Source organism: Spermophilus citellus (assembly GCF_964194105.1).
Source record: "Spermophilus citellus genome assembly, chromosome: 19".
Taxonomy (NCBI): domain Eukaryota; kingdom Metazoa; phylum Chordata; class Mammalia; order Rodentia; family Sciuridae; genus Spermophilus; species Spermophilus citellus.
The window spans coordinates 16,520,808-16,542,901 of NC_138201.1; the positions used below are offsets into that span (position 1 = coordinate 16,520,808).

A 22,094-nucleotide genomic window follows, 5' to 3' on the forward strand; every position below is an offset into this window, starting at 1 on the left:
TTGATAGTGGTTAGCTTTCCTGGGAGGGAGCCTGTAGGATTGCTGGGGTCAGGGGGCAATAGACCATCTTAAATTTGTTCTAAATTTAAGTGGGACCTTTGCCTCCAGAAGTGCTGTTCACTTGTGTGAGAAGGCTTGGCTGGCTCTGGGTAGTGGGTACCTGTCCCTGAAGAGGGCACTTTACTAGCCATCAGCAGCTACAGTGGCCATGATCAGGGTTCTAATCATGTGCCAAGCACAGAGCTAGGCACTCACACACCTTACTGCTGATCCTCAAAGTGAGCAACATTCTGTCAATTTTGCACATGAGGAAAATGCAGAAGAGGTTTGGGAACAGAAGACTCACACATAAACTCTGTGACCTCCTGCAGTCACAACTCTTCCTGCTGTGGAAGACACACAGCCCTGTTTTCCTCCCTAGCTCCCAACAGGCTGTGGTAGAGTAAGAAGCCAGACTTCAAGTCCCACTGCAACTTAAATGAGCCAGTGACCCCTCTGATCCTCAACTTCCTCATCCTAAACAAGCGTGCAGTAATAACACCCCCTTCCTCAGGAGTGGCTGTGAGAATTGAGAGATGATGAATAAAATAGGCTTCATTAAGTTTTATTCACATGTTCGAATTGTTCCCACAGTATTTTCTTAGAATAAATTGTTCCGATTACATTTTCAGAGGAAACTGTTCTTTGGGTTAACTTGTCTTCGGTTGTTGCATAAAGTGAACTTTTGAGAGCCTGAGTCATGCAAATGAAAAGGCAACCTTCTTGCCCTTTGTGTTTGAAAAAAATAAAATAAAATGAAGAGATGAAGAGTAGTCTTCCTGCCAGAGAAGCCACTCCTGAGATTGTCAGGGTTAGGGCTCAGCAGCGCCAGTGCATCTGGACAGTTTTGCCAGTTCACTCTGATGTGACTTTAAATTAAAGCTAACTTGATAAATGTTTCTGACTGATTTTCTGTCATTTCTTGGATGATGTAAGATTGGTAATGTGATTGCTTAATGCCAAACTTCTTTGTGATTAAAAATACATGTGACATTATGACTCAGTACTTACTTATGTCTTTAAATGCACACACACACACACACACACATACACAGCTTTCACAAAATAATACTATTCTTTATTCTATTTCATCTTTTTCGAAAATTCTGGTTGTAACCCACTAAATAGTTCAAGCCATAGGGAGCTCACCATGTGTAGTTTGGAAAATGCTAAGTGACAAATGTGTGACTGACTACTTTACAAATACAGGCAAATAAGTGAACTGCTTTAGGCATGGTTCCAGTTATTAGTTTTGCTTTTGGTTGCATCACTGTTTTTAAAATTTTACAAAGTTCTTCATGTATTCTTTTATGTGTTTGTATTGTGTGTGTGTGTGTGTGTGTGTGTGTGTGTGTGTGTGTGTGTACTGGGGATTGATTGAACCCAGGGGTGCTGTACTATGGAGATACATCCCCAGCCCTTTTTATTTTTTATTTTGAGACAGAATTTTTCTAAATTGTTCAGGCTGACCTTAAATTTGAGATCCTCCTGTCTCAGCCAACTGAATAATCGGCATTATAGACATGTGCCACTGTGCCTATAGTGAATTTTTTAAGTAAACTTTTTGTTTATTTTCTTATAATCTCTTTCTGTGCATTTTTTGAAACTAAGACTGTGATATATCTATATCTGTATTTATATCTATCTCTTTCTCTGTGTGTATACACACACACACACACACACATATATACATATACATATACATATATATAACATCTAATCATCTTCCAGGCCAGTTTTTTGTGATTATGGTTTTAAAAAACAGGCCGTTACACTGTCTCATTGCCGATCTTGAGGAAAAACTTACTTACTTAATTCTTCTACTTTCTTCACAATGGTTTTCAAAGAGTGAATGTTTGGTAAATGATTCGTAATTTACAACAAGGTTAACCTTTAATTTTGGGACTATAACATCTGTGGACAAGAACAGTAGGAAATGCGTAATATTTTTTTTCCCTTGGTACTGGGAATTGAATCAGGGGCACTCTACCACTTAACTACTTCCCCAATCATTTTTATTTTGATACAGGCCTTCACTAAGTTGCTGAGGCTGGCCTTGAACTTGTGATCCTCCTGCCTTAGCCTCCCAAGTTGCTGAGATTATAGGCATGCACCACCACGCCAGGCAGGAGCACCACTTTATATGATATTAGTTGTCTCTTTCTTCACTTAGTGATCACTCTGCATCTTAGAAGCTGGCTGTGACCTTGAAGTACATTCAGTATTTGAATTTTAAAACATGTGATTTCCTTTGTTCATTTCCTGTTATTTCAAGTATTTGGGTAATAAATACAACCATTTGTCACATAAGCATGTTTTATGGGATCCTCATGGAACTTGTCCAGCCGAGGACAGTCAAGTTGATAATTTTGCACTCTTCTCTTTCTCATGTTGTACTTTTTCAGCAAATTCCTTGGTGAACTATAGCCAGAGCATAACTGGCCACTTCAAATATATCATGTATGCTCTCAGTCAAGTGCAAAGGAATGCTTATTTTACAAACATTCAAAGCAGAAGTATTTTTTTAAATTACATTTTGCTTTTTCCTGCTGATATTTAAACTATAAAAGGAGATGATTTGCCCAAGTCCACATAATTAATTTGTGACAAAGCCAGTTCTAGAACCTAGAACTCAAGTCAGTGTTTATTTCTAAATCCATTTTTTAAAAAATCTCTTTATCGATAGTTAAAAGCTTGTTTATTTGGCATTGTCCCATCCACCTTCTACAATGATGAGGGTTTCTGATTTAGTTTCTAAAGATTTAGGAGTCACTTTTGATCATCAAAAAAAGATTAAGTGACGTTTAGCCTAGGGTCAAACAGATTCTGTCATTTTCCTCTGTGACACTGTTGTCTGCACTCCTATATGCCTTGTACAGGTAGGAGAGTCCCTTTTCAGCATTTTCAAGCTGACTTCCCTTTGTAGCTAAGTGATAAATTTTCTTTTTTAGCAGATCCTTCCTGCTTTCTATAGCTCATGTTAGGTCAGGTTGTTCTCAGAAACTTACTCCTGGTCATTTCTGCTCAAAATAAAGATTTCTTATTATCTTTCTACCCATTGCCTCATACCAAGTGTCAGAAATATGCTCATTTAAAAAAAATTAAGCACCCACTTGTAGCAGCTAATGTAACATTCTAATTTATATTACATAGACATCATTCAGCTCCAGCTCTACATTTGTGGATGCTAAAACCTAGACCCAGAGAATATTTGATCACCTAGAATTCATCCCATTTTTTTTCTCTGCCATTTATGAAAAAAAGCCTCCAAACCGAAGACACTATAATTATGTATGGCCATGGACTGAACTGAACAAAGAGGCCAATGAAGTGACTACATCAGAATGTATTCATGTTGTTGTTATAGTTACTATTTGTTGAGCAATTGCCTCTTTCTCAGTTTCTGTGCTTAGCACAGAAAGTTAAGAATTTCTTGATAGATGAGAAAATTAAGGCAAAGAGAGGCTAAGTTAATTGTCAAGAGTTATGTGAGAGTTAAGTGACTGAACATTGAAGAAGGGAGGGTTATTGAGTCACATTTAAAAATGGAATGGTAATTCCTGCATTGATATTCTTAGGTTCTTTCTAAATAACCCATTGAATAGTCTTGACACATTCTGTAGGGCTGAGCTTTAGTAAAATATAGTCTGTGTTGTTTTGTGACCTACATAGTTTTTTCCTCTTTAATCTTGTCCAAAGTCCTCTGGTTCAAGGGCTGAAAGGAATCCTTTGGAGGAAATGATTGCAATCAACTGCTTCATTTTGCTGAAGGGGAAGGAATTTCCCCCAGGTCTTGAAATCAGTTAGCTGCAGAATGAGAACACATGCCTGCCTACCCTGGCAGGGCCTTCTCCCCACATCAGACCATTTCCCAAGTGTAAGCTGTTACAATATTATAGAAGCAATATTTCTCCCTTACCCCTTTTCTTGTTGGATAATGAGATGTGTGTGTGTGTGTGTGTGTGTGTGTGTGTGTGTGTGTTTATACTGGGAATTACACTCAGGGGTACCCTACCACTGAGCCACATCCCTAACCCTTTTCATTTTTCATTTGGAGGCAGCATCAAGTTGCTTAAGGTCTCACTGAATTGCAGAGGCTGGCCTCGAACTTGTGATCCTCCTGCATTGGCCTCCCAAGTCATTGGGATTACAGGTGTGTGTGCCACCACACCCAGCTTGTAAATGCTTTTTTTTTTTTTTTTTTTTTTTTTTGAGAGAGAGAGAGAGAGAGGAGAATTTTCCAACATTTATTTTCTAGTTCTCGGCGGACACAACATCTTTGTTGGTATGTGGTGCTGAGGATCGAACCCGGGCCGCACGCATGCCAGGCGAGCGCGCTACCGCTTGAGCCACATCCCCAGCCCCATAAATGCTTTTGATGAATAAAAAAAAAATGTGAAGTTGAAGCAGTGATGACTTAGTATATGTAGTTTGTCTGGCAGATGTTATCTGTCATGATCTCCAGACGGGAACATAATAAAAAGGTATCCCCAGTGGAAGAGTGGCAGGTGGCGGCCAGCCAGACTAGAAGAACTCAAGGAAGACAGCTTCTCAATTCGGAGGAAGTTCTGGGTGGAGAGCACATCCTTGGAGTTCTCATGCTTGTCACAGGAAACACTCATTTAGACTATACTGTCACCCAAGAGAATCCTAGTATTAAAACAACATTAAGCCAGGAGCATTGGTGCACACCTGTAATCCCAGCAATGTGGGAGGTTGAGGCAGAAAGATCACAAGTTTGAGGCCAGCCTCAGCAATTCAGCAAGACCCTGTTCCAAAATAAAAAGGCCTCAGGATGTAGCTCAGTGCCCCTAGATTCAATCCTCAGTACCACAAAACAGAAACAACAAAAAATATTGAGTGGAGAATCTGTAATGATAGGAAAGGAGCTTGCAAGATACTGCATCATGGTTTTTATATAAGCTTCAGGTCTATGTCACCCAGATCTCACCTTTCCCCCTCTAGCTGTCTCCAGGACCTCTACCTAAGGTATTAGGGACAGGCAGTCTTCATATATTGGGGTCTGGAGAAATTAACCAGTTCTGTCATCTGTTCAGCAAATGACAGAACTGGGATGGAAAAATGAATATGACAGACGTTGCCCCTGCTCTTACTGAGCTCCTAGACCAGCAAAATGATTCCATGTGAGGGCATCCCATATTTCTCCATTCTCAGATGTTCTTTCCATCATGTTTTAATTCTTCTAAAACCAGGAATTTCGGGTAATGGTCAGGTATGACTGTTAGTAAGATATTGTTTACTCCTTTCTTCCATGTCCAATTTGAAGGTGCATTTTACAATGTTTGGTGCCTTTGAATCAAGAAAACATAGGGGTCTAACAAATAGTCACAGTTATAATAAGGAACAATGTAGGGTACAGTGAAACCTGCCTTAAGCAAGTGCTCATTTTTTCCTTCTTAGATCCTGGGTGACTAGTGCTGAAGTGATAGTGTGCATGAGAATCCCATGGAGTTTTCACTGAACATGGAGGTAGTGGTGCTTAGAATAGTGTGGGATCCTATTTGGAGGGTGGGTGCAAGTTCATCGAACTTCCAGGAAATTCTGGTGCAGGTGGTCATTTGTGGTCCAAACTTAGAGAAACTCTGCTGTAGACCATTAAGCATGGTTTGCATTCTGGCTGTACCTTAGCATCCCCTGAGGATCTTTTAAAACAACTGGGGCTGAGGGTGTGTAGCTCAGTGGTGGAGTGTGTGTGAAGCCCTGGATTCCACCCCCAGCACCAAAAACAAAAACACATGCTCAAGTCAGAATCCAGTCTGACTCATCAGAACCTCTGGAGGTGGGGATTAGACAGTAGTATTCTTTAAATACCCCTCTTCTGATACCTAAGCACATTCAAAGTAGAGAACCACAGATCTAAGAGGGTTGAGTAATGGAGCGGTGTTTCTGAAACTTGGGTGTTCATAAGAATCACCTAGGTTCCTACTGAAATGCAGGCTCAGATCAGTTGGTCTGAGATTCTGCATTTCCAGTAGCCTCCCAAGGGATGCTCCCACTGCTGGTGCATGGGTCCGTGAGCATGGGAAGCCATACACTCAATTCAGGGTTTTCAAGGCAATGAAAAATAGCTCCAGGGATTTTTTTTCCTTTTGTCTACAAGATCACCCTCTAATGATTCCCAAATTCAATTCTATGGACTGGACAAGTTGTATCCATTGCTCAGGAACTCAATGCAGATACATGTTGCTGAGCTGGCCACTGGAGGTTGTGTCACTCATAGTGCTATTAGTGGCACTGCGCATGTGCTGAGCTTTTCATGTTCAGTAAAATCTCGTTTAATCCCCAATACAGTCCAATGAAGTTGGTGCTATTATTTTCTCCGTAATTCAGATAGAAAAACAGAGGTCTGGAAAATTTGAATGCTAGGCCACTCATGTATTGAGAGTCAGCATTCAGCATAGTCTTGGTAAGTCTATTTTTAAAAATTTCCTAGATGCTGATGATATTTTATCTCCCTATGGAATAGGGAATGTCAAATAAAAATATCCTGAATTTCCTGAAAAGAAGACCATAGATATGAACTCGTTTGTGTTAAATATGAATCTATCTGTTTGTGCTTAAGACTAAAAGATGCTTCTGGACAGAAAAGTCTTCAGTGTTAGGAATAAGAAAGTTTTATGTAATGGACAAGGTAGCAAATGTTTTTAGAACATCTTAAAAATAATGCAGTAAGTATGTGATAAGACAATAGTAAAGTGCTGGGAATGTAGCTCAGTGGTAGAGCACTCATCTAGCACCCACAAGGCCTTAGGTTCAATCCCTGGCAATACACACACACACACACACACACACACACACACACACACACACACACACACTAAAATCCCTTTTCCAAGACTTACTGAGTACAGATGCAGACTTTTGAGTCACTTCCATCCATCCAGTAGGAAATACGAAAAAGTTTGGTTCACGATACAAGGGAACGCCATTTCATCACTACTAACAATGGTTCTAGAACAACATTAATGCTATGGTTGGTTGTACAACAAGATGTTAATAGTGGTTCTCTTAGTCAATGTTAATATAGTGGGGCTGTGGGTATTCATTCTTTCTTTTTTTTTTCCTAGTGTGAATATTGCATTAGCTTCTCCTTTGTGGCTGACACTATACTGATTATTTCGGGAAATAAATGGAAGTATCTGGGATGATTCCATCCTTATAGAGCACTAAGTGGAATAGCTCATAAATAAAAACTTATCAGCCATGATTTTATTCCCACCCTCCTTCTAACTATGCACCCACCTGATTATATCCATCCATCCATCCATCCATCCATCTTTTTATCACCCAGCAAACATTTACCAAGTGTCTGTTGTATGTCTATCACCTGGTCATGGAAGATGAAAAAGATACCCTCTGTTCTCTAGACTCTCACTATCCTCTTTTCTCTTTTCTCTCTTAAAGTTAAGCTTTTGGACTGGAGTTGTGGCTCTCTGATAGAGCGCTTGCCTGGCACATGTGAGGCACTTGGTTCAATCCTCAGCACCACATAAAAATAGATGAATAAAATAAAGGTATTATGTTCATCTACAACTAAAAAAATATTAAAAAATTATTAAGACTTTTTTGGAATTATTATAGATTATAGAATGGAATTATTATAGATTATAGTAGCAAACACAGCACAGAGAGTTCTTATAATATGCCTTCACCCAGTTTTGGTTTTTCTTAAGGTTGTTACCTTCCATTACCATGGTATATTTACCAAAACTGAAAAGACAACACTAGCACTGGGCTGGGGATGTGGCTCAAGCGGTAGCGCGCTCGCCTTGCAAGCATGCGGCCCGGGTTCGATCCTCAGCACCACATACCAACAAAGATGTTGTGTCTGCCGAGAACTAAAAAATAAATATTAAAAATTCTCTCTCTCTCTCTTCTCTCACTCTCTCTTTAAAAAAAAAAAACACTAGCACAGTACTATTAACTCAACTCTGTACTTTATTCAGATTCCACCAGTATTTTTAATAACATCCTCTTTTTGTTCCAGGATACCACATTGCATTTTGTGGTCACGTCTTCTTAGTCTCCTCTGGTCTATAATCGTCTCTCTGACTTTGCATTTAATGACCTTGACAGTTTTGAGTAAGAGTGGTTAGCTATTTTTGTAGAATGTCACTTCCTTTGGGTCTGTCTGTATTCTTTTATGATTATACCATTGTGATGGGATTTTAGAAGAAGGAACAGCATTGAAGTGAGGTATCCTTGTTATCACATCCCGTCAGGGGATACTTGATCACCACATGACATCCTTGGTAACATTAAATTGATTACTTGGTTAAGGTAATAATTTGCCATGTTTCTCCATTGTAAAGTCACCATGTTTTCTTTGGAAGTGAGTCACTTCCATCCATCCACCTGACCAAAGAGGATAATATATAAATATATTATTTGGAAGTCTTCAAGGATGTTGCTCCTTGACCTTCTTTCCATTATTTATATCAGTGTGGGTGTATGTAATCCAATACCACATTATTATTTTGTTTCCCAGATTGGGAAACAGCCTTGGCCAGCTAGAGCTCTTTGAGCTGGTGCCTGTGTTCTGATTTGCCCCATCTTTCTGTTGTTGTTGTTTTTTTTGTTTTTTTGTTTGTTTGTTTTTTAGCACTTCCTTAGTTTTCTGGCACTACAAGATACTCCAGGCTCATCTTGTATTTTCCCTGCCCAACCCTAGAAGTAGTCATGCTCCTCCCAAGGAAACCCTGATTCCTTTTATTGGAGAATGGTATGTAAAAATCAAGATCTGAGTGCTAGGTGCTTACTGTCTTTGGGAGGAAGGACATGGAGAAAGTGAAACGATTATACATATGAGGTACAAAGATTGATGAAAGCCGAAGGGACAGAATGACTCCTACCAAGGGAAGTCCTCACTGAAGAAATGGTATTTGGAGTTGAATAGAGTTTTCCAGATAAAGACTTAAGTCGGGGGAGGGAAAGAGGGAAGATGTGGGAAGACATGTATGTTCACAATATCAGGACATCTGGCATTTTGATTTGAACTGACTACAGATTTACAATGGTAGTAGCCCTTTTTTGATTTTTCTAATGACATACTAATGAGCCATTTTCACAGACTGATTTTGTGTGTGTGTGTGTGTGTGTGTGTGTGTGTGTGTGTGGGTGCTGAGTATTGAACCCAGGGCCTTGTGCATCCGAGGCAGTCACTCTACCAACTGAGCTATATCCCCAGCCCAGAGGCTGATTTTTTTGAAAAGAGAATTTTCTTTGTATAAGCTCTTGACAGTTGACTGCCCTCCCTCCCTCCCATCTTCCTTCCAGCCTGCCTGCCTGCCTGCCTTCCTTCCTTCCTTCCTAATATACCTAGTCCTTGCTCTCTTCTATGTCTACTGCCAGGTATAAGGATACAGAGAAGAATGTGACAGTTCCTGCCATCAAGAAGTTCTGTGGTCAAGTGTGAAATCCTTTAGTTTCTCTTTTTCTGTACCCGTCCATCAAGTATTTAATTTTCAGTGCTTTTCAGAACAGCCTTTAAAAAGTAGGACAGAATACTGTCTGTGTCTGTATTATAAAAGTGACTTGAAACTTGACTCACTCAGAAAGTCTTTTCTGTTCACAGATAACAGTTGGTGTATATGATCCCTGTAACTTAGCCCAGTACCCTGGATGGCCTTTGAGGAATTTTTTGGTCCTAGCAGCACACAGATGGTATTTACAAGTGTGTGTGTGTGTGTGTGTGTATTTGTATGTGCATGTGTCTGTGTGTCTACATGTCTTTGTCTATATATTTTGCAATGTATCTGGCTATGTCTGTATCTCTTTTTCCCCAAATGCAATTTTTAAAAAATTACTGGCATGGAAACTAGAAAATATATCAATAAATCGGTTATGATCCAGTTTCTGTCATCGGGAAGGTCTTAAGTGGGTCTGCTAGGGAGCTGTAGCCTCAGTTCATACTAAAGATATTTTAGGCCACGGTAGGGCAGATAGTCTGAGTTCCTGATACTGAAATTCTCTAGCCCTCCCTTTTAGCTGTCAAGTAGGTTGCTTTCAAGTAAGATTTTCCTGTTGTGATCATACTTCTTTTTTTTTTCCTATTACTAAGATAATTTAAAAAGAGGGTATCTTAAAGGCCAGTATATATTTGAACAGATGCTCAATTTCATTAATCATTAAGAAAATAACATTAAACTGGGCATAGTGGTACTTAAATGTATTCCCAGTGACTCAGGAGGCTGAGGCAGGGTGATCACAAGTTTGAGGTCAGCCTCAGCAATGTAGTGAGGTCCTAAGCAACACAGAGAGACCCTGTCTCAAAATAAGAAATAAAAAGGGGATATGGCTCAATGGTAAAGTGCCCTTGGGTTCAATCCCCATTTCCAAAAATATAAAATCAAATAACATTAAAACTGTAATGAGAGACTTCCACATAACCCACCAAAATGACTTAACAAAAGTGACTGTACCAAGTGGATTTGAAAATATAGGGCAGTTTCAAAAGCTGCTGCAAAAAATGGCAGAATCTACCAAAGTTAAAAATATCTATGGCTCAGCAATTGCACTGTCAGTATGTTCTGCATAGAATTGCAGACATAGATAAAGCAAAACATATACAAGAATGTTTATGGCAGCATTATTCCTAATAACCCCAAACTGGGAATAAACCCAATGTCCTTCAACAGTGAAATGGATAATAAATTGTAGTGTCTTCCTCACAATGGGGTGCTCTGCTGCATTGAATCTGCCTGAACTGCTCATGTACGCATCAACATGGATGGATTTACAAAGCACACTGCTGGACAAAATAAGCTGAATCTGAAAGAACACATGGTGTATGATTCCATTTATGTAAAGTTCAGAATATGCACAACCAAGGGGAGGACTTAGAAGGTGGGGAGGTAATTATTTTGGATGGGGTGGGTGACAACTGAGATGAGGCATGAGGCAGGCTTTTCACACTTAGGATTTGTGCACTTTTCTTTGTGTCTACTTTACCTAAGTAAACGTGTTTACTTAAAAATACAAGGATAAGCCAGGCATGGTGGCACATGCCTGTAATCCCAGAGGCTGGGGAAGCAGGGGAAATCGAAAGTTCAAAGCCAGCCTTAGCAACTTAGTGAGGCCCTAAGCAACTCAGTGAAACCCTGTCTCTAAATTAAATACAAAAAAAGGGCTGAGGATGTGGCTCAGTCATTGAGTACTCCTGAGTTCAATCCCCAGTACCAAAAAAGTAAAATAAAAATAAATGCAAAGATAGATAAATTATAGACTGTCCCCAGAAGGAGACTAGTTATCTGTCTACTTATTCAGAGGTTAAGTGTATTCAGTTAGTTATGGGCTTCCTTACTACATAACTAACTGAATACACTTAACTGTTTCATGAAGTGGGATTCAAATGGGGTTGGAGCTAAAGAAGCCATGCCTTACCAGTGCTTCCCCCCCACCCCCAATGTCTCGGGAGCACTTTACTCCTGCATTTAAAAGCTTCATTTGTCCAAATTATTTCTCCGCATTGTGATCGACATATAAAATTCACTCAGAAAGAAATCACAGCCAATTCAACATTCTGCCTCCAAACACTTGGACAAAAGATGCCTATATGAATTATGTTCAAGTCTCTCGGAAAGTTAAGGCCATACCCCTAAGGGTGTCAGAGAGGAATAATTATAGTACATTAAATTGCCTGCAGCTGGTTTGCTGAAATTCTTATGTGGTCTCTTTCTTTTCCTTCCTTAACCAAAAAATAATAATAAAATAAAATAAATGAATATCCGGACATGAAAACAGGAGTAGCAGTTTCCAGTCTGTTGAAGTCCTTTGCTTCCGTGACCGCACCATGCAGGGGGCGAGAGATATTGCCCACAGCATCATCTTTGAAGTGAAGCTTCCAGAAATGGCATTTAGCCCAGGTAATTTGCCGGTCTTTGAGAATGCATCTAATTATCATTTATCAGAAACTGAAACTGGTTCACTTTCTTTTCATCCCTTCACAATGGGAGTAGAAAGGAGAGAAATGTACAACTATTACCTCACCCCTGGGGTGCACACCTTCTTGGAAGAGGGCACACTCTGCTATTCAGCCCAAAACAAAGGCAGAGATTGGCACCAGGACATTTTCTCCAGATAGTTTTCAGTCTTTAGGATTTTCCCCCCCCGGCATTCATTTTTATTTTTGCTTATCCCCAAATCTTTATTCCTGTCCCTTCTTAGAGGAAGGATGAAGTATTGGTACACTTACATATTTATTTGTTATATTCTTAATGTTGTGTGTGATCCTATTCTCCACAGAGTAAACCAGTCAGCAGAAGTGCCGTTTATCCTTCCACACTTAATGTCTTTATTTGATCCTGTGTGACAGACGTTAGCTATTATCCTTGTTTTATAAATTAGGAAATTGACATTGATATTTTATATAGAAAAACATGTGTATATATAAATGTATATAGATATACACATTTGTATTTATATATTTTATATGTCATAGAAGTAGAATTCATTCTCAAATTTGAGTAAAATAAGAGTAATAATGCGGGGCTGGGATTGTGGCTCAGCAGTAGAGCATTCGGTAGAGCATTTGTCTAGAATGTGCGAGGCCCAGGGTTCGATCCTCAGCACCACTAAAAATAAATAAACAAAATAAAGGTATTGTGTCCAACTACTTCTAAAAAATAAATGTTAAAAAAAAGGAGTAATAATGCCTACCTTAGGGTATATTTATTATGAGGAATCTATGCCCTGTGTAAAAACCAGCACAATGACTGGCATACACTATATGTTAATCAATATTGTGTGAATTATGCTTAATCAATATTATGTTAATTTCCTATCTCACTATTCATACCAGCACTGTGTATACCTCTTTTCAGAGTAATCCCTCATGTCTATGTCACTTATATACTTTGCAGAACACCTTCACATACGTCATTTAATTAATTTCTTAATACCCTCCCCAAGGTTCCAAGGCACATTTCTTTCTTGAATCCATGGGTGTGCCTTAACTTGTGTGTGTATGTTGGGGGAATGTTAAAGATACCTCATCTCTTCTGAGACATTTTTTCTAGAATGCAAAAGTCAAAAGGACTCAGGATTGGCTCTGATGACATTTTATCAGTGATTCTGTGCTCTGGCACTGATGTCTTAAATAGAAATGTGGAAACATGGACAGAGTTCTCTCCATGGTCAGTTAAAGAAGAAAGCTGTTTTGCTTTTTAGTCTAGAGCCTTAAGAAATCTGCAGCCTTTCTGCAGTCTTTAGGGATTTGCATTGGATTTAGCACCCTCTTCTGGCATATTCTAAAATAGCTTCCCTGTGTTTGTTTTATTAAACCACAACTTAAAGATAGTTTAGAGAGACTGAGGTGAGAGTTAACTGAGATGTACATGTGACTGGTCTCTGTCCCTGGCAGGCCACTAGGCGCCTCCTACATGCCCCTCAGGTAGTGCTGACCCCCATTCTGTAGTGAGGCACTTTCCATTTTAAGTCACTGAGTTATTCTGAACTGCCCTTTTTCTGTTATGGCTAATTCTTGGTGCTGCTGATTTCAAACTCAGGAACTGTTGCACACTTTCATATGAAAAAAGTTTCTTATCCAGTAACACCTTCAATACACCTTCCTTCTGCTCAGAATTGAAAGTAGATTATTTAGTTTAGGAAAGGCAGTTTTTCTTCTGTTTTTCGTGTAAATTAATGATTTTCTTCTTAGCTACAAATGAAACTTCATAATATACCAGTACCACAACAAAAAAAGGGAAAACTTTATAATAAGCAAAACCAAAAAAAAAAAATCTTATTCTATAGCATAATGTGAATTCCATGTATTCATAGTAGTACTCGTTAGTATAGTCATGTGCCATATAGTGACGTTTTTGTCAACAGCAGACCATGGTAGTCCCATAAGATTATATTGCAGGGTATACAGCAAGACAAAGTCCTAGTCTTCGTTTGGTAAGTACACTCTGATATTCACACAATGATGAAATCAGCTGATGACCTTTTCTCAGATCATGCTCCCACTGTTAGGTGACACGTGATCGTATTTCCAAGATATACTATAGTTGTAGTGGTAAAAGAAATATTATTTTAAATATCCTGAATCTCTTTTTGCACCCCCATGATGCAGCCTATGCTCTCCATAGCTAATACAGTGTTCTGGCAACTGGCTGAAGAAGGGAGCAGGCACTGCTGAGGTGGGATGAGAGCCCTACTTGTTAGCTCCTGCCTTTCTTGTGCTCTTCCTGATTCTAATTGTGGGAGAAGAACATCTCATTTCCCATAAAGACATTATCTCATTAATTTGGGGTGTGTCTTTTTTCAATGGTGGGGATGGAACCTAGGGTGTTCTATCACCAAGTTACACCCTCAGCCTTGGGGTGTGTCTTATGGGTAGGTTACAAGTGTGTGAGAGTCCACAGTGGATTGATCCATGGTTCTTGGGTATAATGCCTAAGATCAGGGCAATTATCTTGTCATAGAAACAGGAGTATAGCAAGGCAGAGATGGTAATTAGAGCAGGTTTATTGCAAGGTGAGGAAAAGGCAAGAGAAAAGAATATGCATCCCAGAGACAGGAGTGGGCAGATCAGCTAGGGACTGAAATGCATAAAAATGTTTAGGCATTGGGCTTTTGTTAGACTAGGGGGTGGGAGTTTTCAGTGGCACAAAACCTTGGAGTGGCAGGCAGCCATGCCTCTTTGGGTCCCTGCCTAAGCTCTGCTACCCATTTGGGGGCAGGCTTTGGCCTGTGTTTGGTGAACACTGAAGGCTTGTACCTGCATACTTACCTCACTTTGCCCTTTCCGGCCTAGTGCCACTAGCAGAAGGTCATTAATGGTCAGCTGAACCTCAGAGCAGCCTGCGGGTCCATGCATGACCTTGGGAACACAGAGTGTGCCCCTACATTTATGGGAGAGAGTGTTCTCTTCAGTGGAATATGGAAGAAGTGAGGGGACCCCTCAGTGACTTTGAGCAGTCTGCCCATCTTTCCTGATGGATTTCTTTTGTAGCACCCCCTGCCCCGAGTACAAGGGCAGGGTGGGTTTATATAACTTTTTTCATTGTTAATCATTTTAAATTAGAAATGGCTATAGCCTTTTGAGTGTGTAGATGGTTTAACTTGAAGAGATATTTGTTTTTTGTCTTAAAATGTCTTATCAGTAAAGAGAAAAACAAGGCTGATATCAGTTACAGTACTACAGTGTGGTTCTGTAGATCTTGTCAGATTCTTGTGCTATGCATTAGAGAAGCATTTTTAAAATTTTAACATGAGAATATTTAATGTAAGATTAGTTAACTAATTCATAGTAAAATATGAATTAGAAGATGAGAACTATTTTTCCCTAGAAAAGAATCCTGATATCTTCATCTCCTTAAGAATTTGAATATATTATTTTAGCTTTAGTTTTTCATAGCATTAAAAAAAAAAAAAAAGGACTCCATCAGAGTACCTGAGTTAAAAATTTGAAGTCACATGTGTTTTGTGGCTTCTTGCTGTGAATGACACCCCAGGCTGATTGGTGCCCAAGTAGTTTTTCAAGGATAATCGGCCCTGGCTTCTCCTTGCTCATACCAGCTCAGAAACAAAAGATATGTCAAAGGAATCAACATCTTCCTGATCTCATAATTATATTGAGCAATACTATTTTAAAAATAAGGGCTAAAGAGTTTCCCAAGGAAAGGAAAATGGAAGTGCTGATAGAAATCTAATATAAGAAAATGTAAGAGACTTTTGCAACAATAGAATCAAGCAGCACTTCCCTGAATGTGTTGTATCATGGGATTTTTTTTTCTTTTTTTTTTTTTTTTTTTTTTTTTTTTTTGTAGTGGTGCTGGGGATGGAACCCAGAGCCTTGCACATGCAAAGAGAAGTGCTCCACTACTGAGCTACATCCATGAGATTTTATTTGGTGTGTAAGGGATAAGGGAAAGAGATTCAAAATGCTGTACATGATTGAAAAACAAAACATCAAGTCAAAGTGGTCTTTTTATCTTAGGCCTCTCTGAGCATTTATCTCCCTCATGTGCAATTGTGAAACTCCAAGTTTAGCTGGTATTAGGGAACTGGATATTGATATAGATGTTAATATGGAAGTATTTCCCAACTCTGTTTAACAGTGAATAAGGCATACTTTTGGAACCACTGCAATTGGAGTTACAGGGACCCCTGTAGCAGGAGAGGGCAGCTTAAAAGAGGAACAGTCACCTGGGTCTGTGATTTGTCTGCACAAAGAAGCACAGTGAAAGTTGAGACTGAGCAGTGGGACAGGGTAAGGTTGAGGAACAGAAGGGACATGCTGACTTAGAGGTCCGAATCCCTATGGGAACTTCAGTGGAATGTATGCTGAGCTAATTAGGTTGCCCTGTTTAAAGAGAGTATCTTCCACAGAATTATACCTACCCAAATATGATTGTCTTTTTTGAGCAATTTTTAGGAACAAAAGAAGTAGAGGCTCCTTGGGCCAGGTTTGAGGACTGTTTCACAAGCCCCTGCCCAGGAACACTGTACTTGGGTCTAATGGTCTCTAAAGAAGAACCCTAATAGCTCAGGAAGGTGGGAGAGGTAACTGGAGCAAGTAGATAGAAATTGCACGCTCTCGGAGCTCTCTGAGAAAGAAGTGAACTAAAAGTTTATCAATGCGTGGGCCATTGTAAATGTTGATCTTTAAAAAAAAAAAAAAACATGTTTGCTGCTTGACTTATTTTTATTCTTCCTTCCTTTGTTAAACTTGTGTTTTTTTTGCTTGAAGATTGTCCTAAAGCAGTCGGATGGGAAAAGAACCAGAAAGGAGGCATGGGACCGAGGATGGTGAACCTTAGTGAATGTATGGATCCCAAAAGGTATACATGTTTTGGATGTTCTTTTTGCCACTGGGGTTTTCATAACCAGCATGCAGAACAGGTTATGTTAGGTTGATACTGCATTGCATAATTCAATCCAGGGTATGCTGTGCATACTACTGAGTATTGTTTTGCTCTTTGAAATCTACTGCTTAATTTAAGTTTGGTTATGAGAATTACCACAATGATACTACTACCTTTATTCATTGCTTTTTACTTTTGTCCTATTAGCCTCCATTGAAAGACATAAAAACAATATTTAATGGAAGCTAGTATCCTATTTAAGGGGGAATGTAAGTGTACTCATTATTAAGAAGAAATTTCTGTCTTTAATACCAGGAAGAACGTTTCTCTGAGGTTTTTGGTGTGCATTTATTCATGGACCTGACTTGTAGTTGGTTGTGTTTTCATTTTCACCTTGGCTGTTTGTTAGGAGCTCACTACCAAATTTGTAGCCCACAACTAACAAGGGCAGAGAACTTCAATGACATGTATACATATGGAACACTTTTATCCTCAAGCTACATCTTATTTTTTCTTTGCTTCCCCTTTCCTGCTTATTTACATCTGGTCTCTGATCCGTCTGCACAAAGAGGCACAGTGACTTTATTTCTCTGAGGACAAGATTGGGGAACAAATAAATTAAATGACTAAAATCCTAAATCTCTGATTTTCTAGGTTAGCTGAGTCTTCTGTGGATCTAAATCTTAAATTGATGTGTTGGAGGTTGGTTCCTACTCTGGACCTGGAGAAGGTTGTATCTGTCAAATGTCTGCTGCTTGGAGCCGGTACCTTAGGTTGTAATGTAGCTAGGACATTGATGGTGAGTTTCAGGGGCTGAATGGGGCCTTTGAAGTTGTGGCTTCTCCTTTATTTTGTGGTCTCTGATTGCCTTCCCTCGCCCACTTTACCCTCCTCTCCTTTTTTCTTTTCTCAGGATCTTTGTAATTATAAAAAGAATATATATCTTTATTATAAGATAGAAACAGAATGTCTCCCACCACCCCCATCCCCAGTTCCATTTCTCAGAATTAAGAGACTTCCTGGGCATATATAAATATAGAGAGTCCTTTGTCATCTTTGACATTATTTAGCTATTTATTTATATTTTCAACAAATGGATCATAGCATACTATCTATACAAAGTTTTTATTTTTAACTTAATAGAAAAATAATATATTATTGTGACTACCTTTCTATGTTTTTCATACCATAAAAAGTGGTGTTTTGATGTATGACTATGTCTTTAATTCATATAATTGACTTCAGGTTATTTTCCATTCTTTTCCATTAGAGAGTCTGTTGGAATATACATTCTTTTGCTTATATATCCATGGAGTCTTTTCTTTAGGAAAAAGTCCTAAAAGTAGGGTTTTTGTTGGTTGGTTGGTTGGTTGGTACTAAGGATTGAATCCAGGGGCACTGAGCTACGTTCCAGCCCTTTTTATTTTTACTTATTTATTTATTTATAGTTGTAGTTGGACACAATACCTTTATTTTATTTATTTATTGATTTTTATGCGGTGCTGAGTTTTGAACCCAGTGCCTCACGTGCTAGGCAAGTGCTCTGCCACTGAGCCACAACCACTGCCCCTCTGCAACCCTTTTTATTCTTATTTGGAGATAGGGTCTTGTTAAGTTACTGAGGGTTTTGTTAAGGTCTGAGGCTGGCCTTGAACTTGAGATCCTCTTGCCTCAACCTCTCAAATTGTTGGAATTATAGGTGGGCACTTTTGTGCCTGGCTTAGAAGTAGAATTATTTTACATTAGAAATTTACTCTCACACATATTTCTCTCTCTCTCATATATATACACAAACTAAATTGCCTTCCAGTAACATCATACTAGTTTGTACTCTTGTGAACTCATGAGAGATAGCTTTTTTCTATACTCTTGTCAAAACTGGATAGTATCAACTTTTTGTCTTTTTCAACCCAGGCAGTTAAAAGGTAACATTTTATTATTTTAATTTACAGTTTATTAATTAGGGTGTATAGGCCATTATTTATTTTGAGAACTTTTTTCTTTCATTCTTGTCCTTTGGGTTGTATTTCTTTAAAATTTTTTGAAAAATTTTTTTAGTTGTAGATGGACACAATATCTTTGCTTTCTTTCTTTATTTTTTAATGTGGTACCGATGATCTAACCCAGTGCCTCACACATGTGAGGCAAGCACTCAACCACTGAGCTACAACCCCAGCTCCTGTATTTCTTTATTGACAAGATATCTTTATCTATAAGAAATTTTTTTTAAATTTTATGTTATTAAATTTATAGTCTTTTATGGAACCTTGTTTTTGTGGTTAAGTCTTTAGTGACATGAAATTTTATGTTTGTGTGTGTGTGTGTGTGTGTGTGTGTGTGTGTGTGTATGATGAGAGGTAAAGTCCCAACTTCTTTTCTACAAAATGAATAATCAGTTGTTTTAGTGGCATTTACTTAATAAGCGAAATCTTAATTTTTCTACCTCTACCAAATGCAATCCCCTTTTTATATCTATGTTCCTTTTTGGATTCTCTGTTTTACCCGGTAAAATTGTATTGATACTCAGCTTTTTAATTGAAATGACAGTGAATTTGTAGGTAATTGGAAGAGGTTGACATTGTTACAGTATTTATCTTTAGTTCCAGAGCAAGGGTAGCTCTTAATTTATTTAGATTATACTAGTCTTTCAGTAGCATTTTTAAATAAAGGCCTTGCATTTTCTTTATTTATTTTACTTCTGCATATTTGACAATTTATTTATTTATTTATTTATTTATTTTTTTAGTTGTTGATAGACCTTTATTTTATTTATTTATATGTTGTGCTGAGAATTGAACCCAGTGCCCCACACATGTCAGGCAAGTGCGCCACCGCTGAGCCACAGCCACAGCCCCATATATATATTTTTTTCTTTTAGAGAGATTTTTCTTCCATTACATTTCCAATCTGCTATTACTAGGATATAGGCAAGATAGTGAGTTTTGCATGTTTATCTTCATCTTGTCATCTTTCTAAGCTGTGTTAGTTCTAGTAGTTTTTTATTTGAATCTTTTTAATTTTATAGATTAGAAGTATCCCTTACCAACATTTATATCTGTGTTTTTTTTTTTTTCTGTCTTGTAAGAATGTCTAGGACTTCATAGTAATGTTGGGGAATAGGAGGAAGGGTTGACATTTTTGTTTTGTTACCAACTTTAATGTGAATGCTTTTACTTTTAATTTTGATATTTGGTATTAGTTCCTGCTAAACTTTTTTTGTAAGTTAAGGAAGGTGATTTCTATTTCTGCTAGTTTATATCAGAAATGAATGTTGAGCTTTATTGAATATGTCTATCTAGATAGTCAAGTTATTCTAAGTGTTGAGCAGTTTTAGGATAAACCCTACTTGTGCATTCTTCTTATACATTGTCATTTAATCAATAATATTTTATTTATTTATAAGTTTACCTCTGTATTCATAAATCAAGTTGTTCTCTAGTAATGTTTTTCCGTGGGGTGTCTTTGTATGTTTTATAGCTGGGTTATGCTAACTTTCAAAAGTAAACTTAAAATTTGCTGCCCTTTTCTATGCCTCAGAAGAGTTTTAATGCATGAATCATCTATTATTTGATGATTTAAAAAATTCATTTATGAATCTATCTGGTTGTGTTAATCTTTGGTAATTTTATTGGTGGGCGTGGGGCAGGGAATTTCGGGAACTTTTACACACGTATCTGTGTTGATTGACATTTTTACGTTTCATAAAAACCTCTTACAACAGATTACACAAACTGTACAATTATAATGCACCCATAAGTATGTAGGGGGAAAAGATTCAATATCACTTTTTTTATATTTATTCATTTTTATGTGGTGCTGAAGATCAAACCCAGGGCCTCACCCATGCTAGGCGAGAGCTCTACTGCTGAGCCATAATCCCAGCCCTCAATATCATTTTTAAGTCCATTTATTTTCCTATAAAATCATTCATTTAATCTAACTTTAAAAATTAATTGTCAACAAGTACATGTGGTTGTTTATTATCTTTTAAATCTTTTCTATCTTTATAATCTTCTCACATTCCCAAAGTTTGTTTTCTCTTTTTTCCACTCTTATTCAAACAGCCCATACCTGGGAGCAGCTCTGGAGATCTCATTCATTCCCATGATTAACTAGATATATGAGTTTAGACAACTAACTTATCTTTTCTATGCTTCTTTACATTTCAGTTTTTATATCTGTAAAACAATATCATTTTTGGGAGCTGAATAATTGATTGATGTATCAGTTCTATAATTTTTATGTTTTGTTTTGCTTTTGGATACATTAATTCTGCTAATTTCTTCATGGAATTTATTTTATTGTATTTTTGTTAGTTTTTGGACTATTAGGTGCCTATGTTTTCTTAATATTTTTTGAAATTGCAGTCAGAATAGATTAATTATGAAAATTTATAAAGTGTCAAGGTTATGAAGCAGGAAAAGAGAGTATTCATTTTCCACTTTTACTCATTTCCTTTCAGGTTTGTCTAATATGTATTTCCAAGTCTAATTTGATACATAATAATTTCCTTTTCTTTTATGAATTAGCATTGTAAACATTTCCTCTGTCATTAAAAATGATACTTCTTAGTCTTTTGTAATGATTGTAGAATAAACTTCCTTACCTGACAAAACATTTAATCACATCTCTAATTTCCTAAGACATTCCTCTCATATTTGGCACTAATGGTATGTCTAGGTTTCTACAATTATAAATTATGTTACGAAGAATATCTTTGTAGTTGCATCTTTTGGCAGTATTTCAGATTATTTCCTAGGATAGATTGCTGGAAATAGGTCAAAGAATATTTTTAAGATCCTAGAAACAGTTGCCAAATTACTTTCCAGAAAAATTACACCAGTTTAACATTCTCAATCAATAATATTTTTTTTTTCACTGCCACATTTTCACTGACACTGAGGGTTGTAATTTTCTTTAATCTTTGCAGAGTAGCCCTTTAAACTATGTGGCATTCCAGCAAGTCAGAAATTAAGTGTGAAAATTCATCTGCATGTGACTAGTTTACAGCATGTTTGCAGCTTATCTGGCTTTCATCCCACTACCTAGCATGTTCCCAGACCATCTTCCCTGCTGTTTACTCAGGAATGTGAAAATACTTCTGAAATAAATATCCCAAACCAAGTACAAGTGACTTTTGGATTTTTCTTACTTATCTTTCCCTCCAGAGTAGATTGGTTAGCTAATGAATCTGGTTGTGTATATCAAAGAGTTACCAGTGGG

General features: G+C 37.8%; 1 protein-coding gene across 3 annotated transcripts in view; it reads left to right on the plus strand.

Moving 5' to 3' along the window:
* Window positions 1-22,094, plus strand: part of ATG7 (autophagy related 7) — a 247,491-nt gene that overhangs the window by 43,007 nt on the left and 182,390 nt on the right. For all 3 annotated transcript variants that reach the window (XM_081276205.1, XM_081276207.1, XM_081276206.1), the window contains exons 8-11: window positions 9,635-9,723; window positions 11,803-11,924; window positions 16,757-16,847; window positions 17,526-17,670. In XM_081276205.1, the coding sequence (XP_081132331.1) occupies window positions 9,635-9,723; window positions 11,803-11,924; window positions 16,757-16,847; window positions 17,526-17,670 (447 nt within the window). The remainder of the gene's footprint in view (window positions 1-9,634; window positions 9,724-11,802; window positions 11,925-16,756; window positions 16,848-17,525; window positions 17,671-22,094) is intronic.